Below are 11603 nucleotides of genomic sequence, written 5' to 3' on the forward strand. Positions count from 1 at the left end.
AAATTAATATTTTTGAAGAAATCTCGATAAGATGTTATTTGGAATATCCTCATATAAATTTTATCATAATTATGAATCGTCAGTTGAGAAAAAGAGTGAAATCGACAATCGGCCCCATTGGCGTCTTATTTTTTTATTTTTTGTAAATAGGCTGCTAGTTTGGTTAACTATATTTTTAGCGTGGGATTATGACTTTCTTGCTCTTGAAGCCAGGAGAGCAAGGGAAGAGCAATCTTAAAGACTAGGAGGAAAAATCATAGGTCATGAAATATTCAATCAATGAGCTTGTTTCCCAAATATCTCAAAATTGTATTTTTGTTTTCATTTTTATTAAGTTCTTCCATTCTCATTAATTTGTTGAGCTTAACTTGTTAAGTTTGTTGACTCAAAATTGATTTTAACGTCCTGTGATTGAGATCATAAGTATATACGATTCTTATTTTGAATAGTAGGTTTTGGTAGGATTTAAGGTGGCCTTCATACAACTATGTTAGAGCTTGTTACTCGAATTTTGTTGGGCTTGGATAAAAAAAATTGCGGTGCGACATATATGATGCGGTCTAAATTATGGTAAATTTTTGTGGGGGTCTAATATGGCAGTGGAAAGATTGGGCTCATACCCTATGGTGGAGCCTTCCTTTTTTTTCAGACATTTAGTTGTTTAATTAAGAACTCTTTGAAGTCATGTGATGGAAGCCGCCACTCCCTACTTGTAACTCATTTTTCTTTTTGATATAGTGAATTCTTCACTACTTGTGATTTTTCCCATTTTGGATTCCATGTAAAACTTGGTGTCTTTTGATTTGTGTTTGTGTTTTGTCTCTTAATTATCATTCTTTCAAACATATATCAAACCAACTAATTTTTTGTGCATTTAATTTGGGAATTGTATTAAATCTTTTTGAAAGGGAGAAAGCGCAAAGAGAAATCCAAGATAGAAGCAATGGTGGAATGTATAAAACCGAAGGTAAAAGTGGGGATGGTTAATGTTGATATGTTATCTAGGATGTGGGGTTTATTATCATGTCTGATTAGCTTAATAAATTATTAGTTAATTATTATTGAATTATGCTAATTAAGATTGAGGTATTACCTAACATACACAATAAAATCTTACAGTCATACAAATCCTTGAATTCTCAAATAGCCAAACAGTTTACCAGCTTTAACAGCTATTATATCAAATAATTGTTACAATCTTAGTCCGAGATAACATGTAGCTTTGATGTTGGCTGTATCCATCCGCAAAAGTGCCAAGGAATGATGCTGCCAGTTCAGTAAATGTCATTCTTTATTGATTTGTGTATATTTCTACATCCAGGCTCACAAATACTGCCGGTATTTACTACATCATATATTATATACTCTACAATACGGATACTCTTTGTTTCTAGGTGTATTTCAGAAATTTGAACTTTACTGTAGGTTTATGTATGCATATGTTTCATTGATTTAGGATGCCACTGCTGTCCAGTAATTCGCTAGGCAAAGGCTTGTGGGTGTTCCAATGATCCGTATCCATTCCCATCCCGCTGTTGCCTGGCCGGATCTTCGCAGCTCTGCAAGCTGTACAATCAATAACCCATTTTAGTTCAAAGCTTCATTAAGATAGCAGGGGGTTTGGGTAATGTTGACAGTTTCTTTACTATATTCATGTGAGTTGATGTTTAGGTGTAATTAAAGTTTTTCATGTTGCACCTTCTATAATAAGGTAGGATGAACAGTGGGATTCGGATTTTAATTTTCAACAAGGTTCTCAGATATCAATGTTAAGAATATATCAAGGTTTTCATATTGCACCTTCAAGAAATTGTTGTGGTGTGACTAGTTCTCAATCTCTTAGAGTTTGTATGGATGCACTAAAAGCTTCCATGCACCCATCGTTTCAATACCCCCCTCAATTATTTAGAAGAAGCCGAGACTAAGGGACCGTTTGGGATCGCTTTTGATTTTGATTTTTTATTTTTTTGTATATTTTTTTACTTGAAATAAAACATGTTTGTTATGTTATAATATTTTAATTTTTTTTAAAAAGACTCAAAACATTTTGTAGGTTGAAAATAAAATATAAAAACTTACAAAAAATATACACAAACAAGTTTAAAAAAAAAAAATGATCCCAACGAAGCCTTAAGTTTATATTTCTCTTGCCGCAATGTACAATTCGTTGTAAATTATTCTTTGACTTACCCTTGCATCCTGTAATTCAAAGACCAACGAATCCTCTGAAAATGGTATTGGGCGTACTGCAGCAACCTGCAAGTTTTCACCATATGCATCTTAAATATCTTAATTATTGTTGAAATCTCGAATTAGATATGCTTTGCATCACTGACCTTCTCATTGCAGTATTTCCTGAAATTATCTGCATAGTGATCGTCCTTCTCATTCGGAGCTTGGTGGTCGTCTGGTGCACAAATTTGTTCTTTGATTGATCCTACTTTAGCTGCCACTGTTGGATCTTCTAGTTGGGGGTAGCCATAGTTTGTCCATTTCCAAGTCCTCTCATCCAAATGTCTTCTATAAACACAACCATTTGACCCAATTACGAACAATTCAGTGTCACCAAGACACGGGCCTAGTGCTCCTACTAGCCTAACACCTCTATCAGGAGTTCCATGTTCCACCCATTCCCATCCATATGTAGAGCTCCAATGGTACTCGACAAGTCCACCATTTTCCAATATCATGAAGATGGATCCACCGAGTGATGTTAACGATGGCCTCATCGCTGTTCCAGGGGATCTTGAGAGCACCAAATGAGGAGACTGATAGTGTTCATGCCACAATTCTGTGAGTTTGTTGTATTGATAAAGTCGTCCGTTCCTACCCACAACGAAAATTATATTCATCCTAAAGACTTCTTGATCTACTATGAACGCGATCCTGGTATTCGAAGGGCTTCGACAGTCTTTCCACTTAAATTTTCGTAGTGCAACCTGTTGATTAAAATATGTTAAACTATAGTCTGTAACCACGGTGAATTGTGCAAAAAATCATCAGTCTCCTGAGGTTAACTTTACCATAAACTGCAGTAACCGCCCTCTTTTATTTATGAAGAATAGAGCATCTTCAGCTGAAACTCTGCGAGCCTTTCCAGGTATGCCATCCCATGGAGGACCTGTTGCAACTTGTTTTCCTTTCTTCATAGATGTACAGTTGATCCACAAAAGATCGTTTTCAATTCTCTCCCTAATAAGCAAACTTCCATACACATCAACCAAAAACAAGCTTCCATTATAACTTCCCAATGCTCCATTCATGCTTGTTGGGTGTTCATGCCTTAACCACAGCCAAATGTTTTCAGTATATAGGTACTCAAAAGTCTGCCCGCTATCCGACACAAGGAAAAACGATCTATCTGGATGCATAACTCTCATGCGAAAGTTAGTTTTGATACTCTTAGTTAGAAAATTGTTTTGTTCGATGGTACCCATGCTTTCACGATTAGGCAAAGATAAATAATGCTGATTTGTTGGTGCCTGCATTCTTCTTCCTGGTGCAGCCATGCCAAGCTCCTCTGCTTCGTAATCTGCAAGAGCGACGTTCATTCCTGCAAGGCAGTTTAAGAGTCCACGTTCATCAGTGCAGTATTCCGCATTCCACCCTTCGGATTCTGGTGTGTCTAAGATTGACCATTCATACTTATATGATCCTTTTCTTCTTATATTGATCTGATGAATTGGGCCTACACCTTCGCCGCCCATTCCGGATAAATGCAGCTCTGCTAATCTTCCATCATCTAGTGGGAATATAATCCTTCCTGGCTGAAGTTGAGCTCCACTCACTGCCCTTGCAATTTTTGTATGTTGTGGATGCATGTGGTTCACCCACAATCCTTCAATATAATCTTCCCTGTTTACACCTATTAATGAATTAAGGATTAATTTATTGGCCAATTGATTTATTCTTATTTATATAAAAAGTTTTTGGGGCATTTACATGCATTGCACACAATTCTTATTTATTTGCATATGTCACACCTGAACTTTCATATTTAAACAAACGGCACTCAAATATTTAATATCACATAGGAAATAACATCATTATCACTTTTATATGAAATACAACTTTTCATGCATAGGCTTATCACTTTTATATGAAATACAACTTTTCATGCATAGGCTTAAAGTATCAAAGTGCTGCGTGTGTAAATATGAAAGTTAGGTGTACAATATGTAAATACATAAGAATTTTGTGCTATGTATGTGAATTTTCCAAAATTTTTTAGATTTTTACTTTCATTGCAGCAGCCAAAAAATATAGAACTACATAATATCATTTTCAACTTTTTTGAGCACATACTAGTTGCTATTTGAATACTAGAAACCTAAATTATAAAAATTCATGCATTTACATATACACCACTCTATTTAAATAGCACCATACTAGTTGATACATAAGAATTTTGTGCTATGTATGTGAATTTTCCAAAATTTTTTAGATTGTTACTTTCATTGCAGCAGCCAAAAAATATAGAACTACATAATATCATTTTCAACTTTTTTGAGCACATACTAATTGCTATTTGAATACCAGAAACCTAATTTATAAAAATTCATGCATTTACATATACACCACCCTATTTCTATGCATTTACATATCTAACATCTAAACTTCAATTTTTACATATATGCCACCTTAGTTATGCATGAAAAATTGTATTTCACTTTGTAAAAGTTAAATAAGTGGTATTTTTATGTGATTTGAATGATTTTTGTGGTATAACTGTACAAGTATAATTTGGTGCCATATATGTAAATATATAGAAATTGGATGATATGTATGTAAATCTGCCTATCAAAAATGGAAATATGAGCTTTATGATACCTGAATACTTAGGAAGCTGGTATTCAAATATGAACCCGTCATTTGTAGTGAAGAAAATTGACAGCATCTTTTCAGTAATGAAATTTTGCTGGATGAATGTGATGGCACTTAACTGATGACCTTTAGGTGCTCCATGAATCATCCATTTCCATTTCCTTTTGTGCAAACGCCTCTCTATTAGAAAGCCATCCTGTAAATCAAGAATTTTGCAAATGTGCTTTCATGGCGGTGTCTATTAGTCAGATCATACCATCAATAGGCTAACAGAAGTCTATATGATACACTGAAAGTGCTTTCCATTTGTTTTTTTTTTGTTGCAAAATGTACTAATGTTTTGCTTTGGTTTTGATGTCGATTAATGTATGAGTAATGCTTTAGCTTCCCAAAAATTTAACATCATGTCAATACAGAGGAGATGAAAAAAAAGAGTAAGGTGCCAAATAGTCTCCGGACCGTTCACTTAGAGCCATTTTAGTCTTATAGTCCATAAAGTGCCAACCATTTAAATTGGGCGTAAAATAGTTTTCCGTAGAGATTATTTCATCCCATATTAAAAGAGTCTGCGAATAAATTGACATTTTATGATTTTGAGATTAAAATGACCTCATGTAAAGAGTCAGGGGATTACGTTAGACACTTTTCTCTAAGAAAAAAACATATGCATAAGGTATATAGTGCATTGGAATACTTTGTTATCTTTTCTTTTATGTTTAAACTTGATGCTGAATTTTGAAGAAAATAAAAAGTCTGCATGTCACTAGTACTTTATCGAAGTACTTCGATGTTATAGCAAATTGCTTTTTACGTTTATTTATTTATTTGCAATGGAGAAAGAAATTCATTATACTTTGTGTTATTTAATGCTAGATATAGCAACAATCTAACTTTTATTGTTCAGTCTTGTAACTTTTTATGCAGTGGTTTTATTTTATCAGGTCTATATTTTCCTCATCTGTATTAAAATTTTGATCACTGTGCATGAGGGTTTTCATTATTTACCTTTGTCAGCAGGAGAGGGAATGAGTTCCCACTAAGCCATGTAAAGTACACCCAATAGAGGCTGCCAAAGGAACAGCTTCTGCAGAAGCTTCACTCCAAATATGCTTTTTCCATGATGGCTTTGTTTTCTTGTCAAATTCATACAGGTCTCCGGTGGAACTGCAATAAAAAGCTTAACTTTTTACTTCTCTGATTATTTGTGGTAAGTGAACCATCTCAATAGTTTTGTAAATGAAGTTGAAAATCTTCATCAGTGCTAAATGTAATAAAAGGCAGCAGTTGAACCTTTAAATTGTAGAATTCCTCACATAACAGATATCAAATTGATTGTTTAGGCTAGTTGCAATGCAAAAGAAACATCTATTCATGGCATTTCCAACTTTCTGCCACAACAGAATTTATATAATCAGAAAAATTCCTTCCCATTGTCTAGATATTGAAAAATAATGTAGGAATATTAGATGAACCAATATAAATAAAAGGTTCGAACTCAAATTTAAAATTGTTTTGGCAATGGAAATTAAACCTACAATCATATCTAAACATGAATTTCATTCTTGACCTCTTTTTTTGGCCTGATGTCGTCTACTGATTCTGACTGAAGCTTTAGTTTTCTCAACACTCCATAGAATTTTGATCCAAATACTATTTCTCTTGATAACTTTTTATTTATTTTCACTCCCTCTAGGCACATTGTTGATGCATTGCTTTGAGAAATATTATTATTGGCGACTTCTTGTAGATACTCTTTTATTCTCAATGCATGGCCCGTGCTTGATTGCCAAGGTTGCTTATGCTTAATGCGTTATCCTGAGAACTCATCCTTAGGAGTGGCAATATTGGACTTGGCACAAAAGCTCAGTGTGAATCGGGCATAAAAAAATCAATTTCGGGTCAACCTATGTAAGATGTAGGTGACATTTGTGTCAGCTTAATTGACTCAAAATAAAATATGTTTGGGTTTGTGTTAAACCTAAAAGTTAAAATAATGACTTAACTATTTGATTATTTTTAATGAAAAACTCGTGTCCCCGACTATTTACATAAGACAGTTTTAGTCTTAGAGTTTATATAAGTTCTAAAATAGTCTCTAGACTCTTTAAATTGGGTTGAAACAACCCACACAAAAGACTATTAAAGCTCAATTCTAAAATATTTGGAGAATATTTTGGCTTTTCTATAAACTTTGGAACTAAAGATTCCCATGTAAGTAGACGGGGTCTATTTTGACACTTTACTTGAAATTATAATGTCTTATTTTTTTATTAATTGTCATATTCAAAGCAAATAAATGTGTTCATTTCACGTAAGATTGGCGCTAATCTATCACAACTTAAATGTTTTTTACCATGTTTGGTTAGGTTGAGCTTGGTCGAATTGAGCTATGGTTAGAATTTTTGACTTGTTTAGTAAATGAGTCGGACTTGGACTAAGGGTCTGTTTGGGGCAGCTGCAGCTTATCCAGCTTCTGCTGATAAACAGCTGATTCTGATAATCTGCTGATGAGCAGCTGATCCGGATAAGCTGTCTGACTATTTGGTTTGTGCGTATGAAAAACAGCTTATTCTGAGAAAATGATCATTCTGCCACTGTTTTGAAAAAAAACCCAAACACAAATCTCCCCAGTAATTCCTACACGGCATTCACCAACAATAGTGAGATATCAAAACAACAAACAACCTACAATAATCAAACCAAAAGAAAGACCAAAGCAAATCACCAACCCTAAATCAGGCATCGATTTTTCCAACAGTAAATAAAATTTGCAGTAACTTCAAATTTGAACCAGGAACACATAAGAGGAAGATAACATAGCCTAGATTTACCTGTTGCAACGAAGGGTAATAATTGTGCGCAAGATTCCTTGGAGCTTCAACCTGCGCTTCTGCCTCTCGCAACATCAATGGAGATCTGTGGTACTGCGGCACTGCGGAAGATGGAGGGAGCGGCTCTGCGGTACTGCGACACTGCGGAAGATGGAGTGCAGAAGATGGAGGGAGCGGCTCTACGAACGAAGATGAAGAATCGTGAATGAAGATGGAGGGAGCGACACTAGGAGCGCCTTGATCATCGAAGGAGCGCCGAAGGACCGCCGAAGGAGTCCCGAATCGCGAACGAGGGAAGGGGCAGCAGAGTAATTAGGGGCTAAACGTGACAGAAGAACGCGGATCGCGGGTCTAGCTCGCGATCCGCGTGTAATGTAAAAAAGAAACGGAGTTTTGATAAACGCAGCTCCAACACGTGAAACAAACGGTGAGACGTCGTTTTTCAAAACGCCGCCGCACTTATGAGCTGCCCCAAATGGGCCCTAAGTAACTATATTTGTGTCGGGTCATTTTCGAGTGGGACCCATGCTCAATTTGTTCACTTGAAGTGGCATCCCCACTCAACCTAAGTAGGCTTTCTTGATGACTTAATCTACTTGGCCTTGGGATAAATATCTTATCCTCTTAGGAAGTCATCCCTTCTTAGCAACTTGTTCTAGAGACTGTCCTCTCTTGGCATGTTGGCAACACATTGACCCAAGAAACCTTCTCCTAGGTGACACATGTTAGACATTTTGTACTTCTCGGTGCATTGTTGGCGCTTTGTTCCAAGATTCCCTCGAGTTTCTCTACAATTTTCTATGAGAAACTTGTACTTTTGCGTATTATCCACTCCTTGTCCTGAGAAGCCCTCTTGATGACCTGTCTTATATATTTTATCCCTCTTAGCATGTTGTTAATGCCTTGTTCCGAGAAGATGGTCCCTCTTAATGATTTTTTCTCAGAGTTTGCCTTATGTCACCCCTCCCTAAAGAACTCACAATCTCCTTCTCTTTGTCAACCAATGGCTAGGATTTTTTCATCTTAGGTATTTAAGGATTCCTTGTCTACTTTTTATTTGATCTCAAATGGGAATGGGTCCAATTAGCTTTTTTACTAACTAGATGGGACTCTTAAGCATGTGTTAGATAATATCCAACACTTTGGTTATGGAGTAAAAGATCCTTCTACCTTTATGGAATTTTTTTTTTGGCATTGCACACAACTCAAGAAACCTCTTTAAGCAAACCTTTGTCCATTCTTTGCTATCCCTAATGGCCTTTTCATGCTGATTACTTGGTCGAGATTATATGAATCTTTCCTCTTATCTATTCCAAAATGTTACAATATTGAGGTATGAACTAATATGTTACTTACCTTGAGGTTACAAGTTGGAGCGATCTAAAACTTTGAGATAAGAAAAACCTTTCAATTGTAATACTTGTTTCAACTTTTGTGACATGTATAGTTTTTTCTCTCCTCTCACTTTTACCTCTTAGAGTGAATATTTTTCTTTTGGCTTTCACTAGGCCTCAGTCGAGTTGTGCACCCAATGATTGTAGTTTCGCTTGCCATCCCATTGCTAGGAGAAGGGCATACTATGTCTGTAAACCACATTTAGGTTACAATACAAGAAGCCTCTTAAACCACCTTGATGGACAAATACCTTATCACCGATGTTTGGGAAGTTGAAGAAGCCCCTACCCCATATGTACTATACAATATTTTCACCACTTTTGTCATTGTATATTATTTTGTTGAAGCAACCCCTCAAAGTACTTCCTGACTTCACTATTAGGATATTGTGTTGCCCATTATAGTCATTGGTCATATTACTTGCCAATTTCACTATTTAGAGACCACACCACTTATTGATATCATTTTATGGATTGCAATTATCTTCTTTCCCCAGAGATTGTGATGCTGGTGATTGCTAACTTATGTCTATAATTCAAATGCGTCATTTTGTAATATCAGCAGATGCAGTTCAGTTAGAGAATCTATTACTTGAGAGTCTGTTTGATTTGAGTATACTTATAAAAAAATGCATTCAATCAATATAATACTTGTATACATCTATTAAAAAGCATTTTATGTTATTTTGATTTTTAGATAATTTTCTAAATGTCTAACTAAGAAACAATAATACAATCCTTTAAATCTTTATATAATAAAATTTTAGCTACAACTTCAAATAATTTTTTTGAATTCATTATAAGTTTGGTTTAGAATCCGCCTTCACTATGTTGTAGAGCATTATGAAGTCAGTTTTAGAAATATTTTCTTTATTGTTACAAGCTTTATTAGTATGAAAACGGAAAAAGGTATTTATTCAGCTGAAATGCCTTGAAAAGTTAACATACATTGGCACAAATTTATTCTTTGGAATTATCTGATATTCATTTTTCAATAATTATGGTTGTATGTTTCTATTATCCCGCCTCTGTCTTTAATGATTTTGTTATTATATCATTTCTAAAATTCTAATTTTATTAAAACTTTTAAAATTATAATATTTTAGCGTTTTGAGAACTTTCATTTTGTAATTTTTTTGTCATTGTTGACCTCGCTTTCGGTCGAGGTGTAGTTTTCCCCTCCTTAGTAGCCTAGGATCTAGCTGTAGGACCTTTCTGTCGACTATTCCTAGAAAATTAGTGAAGGAGCCCTCCCTGTTAGCAGTTCTAAACTTTTCTTCGCTCGACTTGACATTCCATGTAGTAGTCTTGACCGCTATCGCCTAGCAGGTAAGGCTACTTCGAAGGAACTCAGAGAACATTTCTATAGGACTGTCGGCCTTAGGATTGACTCTACTCGTTGATTTGGCGCCGCTGCGCTCTTCGCCGTCCTGTTTAATCGAATTTGAGCCGAAATCTTGATAGGATTTGGACCGCGACGCGTTTTTAACCCGATCGACAACAATGTTGCCCGGACAACTCCGGATGATTAAACAGACCGCGCCGATGCGTCCAAAGCGTCGATTTTGCTTAGGGGGGATGTTCGTTTCGTTGCGACGGCGTGTCTTGGGGAAAATTCCTATTTAAGTGTTTATTATAATAATAAATAATAGTTTATTATTATTATTATTATTATAATTAATAACTTATATTAAAATCCCTAACCTAAACCTATCTCCCTCCCCGCCTCGTTCTTTCGCATCCGTGGGCGCCCCTCTTGCACGCGAGACAAATCTCGGAGACGCCAATCCCTCGTATCCTATCTTCTGCGTTATGGGTTCGATCTTCTCTGCATCGGATCGTATCCTCTGCGAGGATCTAATCCTCCGCATCTCTCGATCCTTCTGCCGCATCTTCTTAATCATTCTTCTCCTCTGTCCTTAGCATATATGAGAGCTCCTCTGTGAAGCTGCTAAAAAGGCCGAAAAATTTCTAAGGGAGAAAACTCTGCTATTTTTTTTCTTTTCACTCACTTCTTTAATCTTCTGGTGCTTGAATCGGTTTCCTCCTGCTGTGGGGAGAGGAAGTGAAGTTGTGGAAGTGCTTTTAAAGTTTCCGTGTTACTTTCTTTTTGCTTCAAAGAGGTACCTTCTTCCCTCTCTCCTGTGCGTTGTCTGTGTTCGACCCTGCTCTTTACCGAGCCCCTGCGCTTTATTTGTGTTCGTTCTTGTTCTCTGCCGAGCCCTGTTAGCATGCTAGAATAGGAAGATTACTATTTGCCTCATTCCTAAACATGTTCTAACTTATTCTTTATACATTTGTTATGTGAGAATGACATTTAAAAGCTTGAGGGTGTGTATTTCCTTCTCCCTCCCTTTCTTGGTGCTTTATTGGCTCTCGGTTGTGGCCTTGTCGAGCCTCTGATGATGATCTTGTGGTGTGGCACTAGAAGTTAGATTTGGTTAAACAATGTGGTATACTATTAGTCCTTTCTTTTACTTTGCTTATCTAAAGTGCTGAAGTCATGGCATGTTTCCTATCTCCCAAGGCATACTCAAAGGCATAGTAATTAAGA

At 36.0% G+C, this 11603-nt stretch overlaps 1 protein-coding gene and 1 long non-coding RNA gene across 4 annotated transcripts in view; one reads left to right on the forward strand and one right to left on the reverse strand.

The window, feature by feature from the left end:
* Positions 1-1198: 1198 nt before the first annotated feature.
* LOC110037398 overlaps positions 1199-11603 on the reverse strand; it is a 21523-nt gene continuing 11118 nt past the window's right edge. Inside the window, exons 5-10 of the mRNA XM_020742039.1 lie at positions 5837-5988; positions 4831-5034; positions 3024-3865; positions 2337-2939; positions 2191-2256; positions 1199-1566 (exon numbers count right to left, since the gene is read on the reverse strand). Of these exons, the coding sequence (XP_020597698.1) occupies positions 1453-1566; positions 2191-2256; positions 2337-2939; positions 3024-3865; positions 4831-5034; positions 5837-5988 (1981 nt within the window). The 3' untranslated portion in view covers positions 1199-1452. The remainder of the gene's footprint in view (positions 1567-2190; positions 2257-2336; positions 2940-3023; positions 3866-4830; positions 5035-5836; positions 5989-11603) is intronic.
* LOC110037399 overlaps positions 5959-11603 on the forward strand; it is a 25647-nt gene continuing 20002 nt past the window's right edge. For all 3 annotated transcript variants that reach the window (XR_002295333.1, XR_002295331.1, XR_002295332.1), the window contains exon 1: positions 5959-6031. This is a non-coding gene — a long non-coding RNA (uncharacterized LOC110037399). The remainder of the gene's footprint in view (positions 6032-11603) is intronic.

Source organism: Phalaenopsis equestris, unplaced genomic scaffold, assembly GCF_001263595.1.
Source record: "Phalaenopsis equestris unplaced genomic scaffold, ASM126359v1 Scaffold219149, whole genome shotgun sequence".
In the NCBI taxonomy this organism is placed as follows: Eukaryota; Viridiplantae; Streptophyta; class Magnoliopsida; order Asparagales; family Orchidaceae; genus Phalaenopsis; species Phalaenopsis equestris.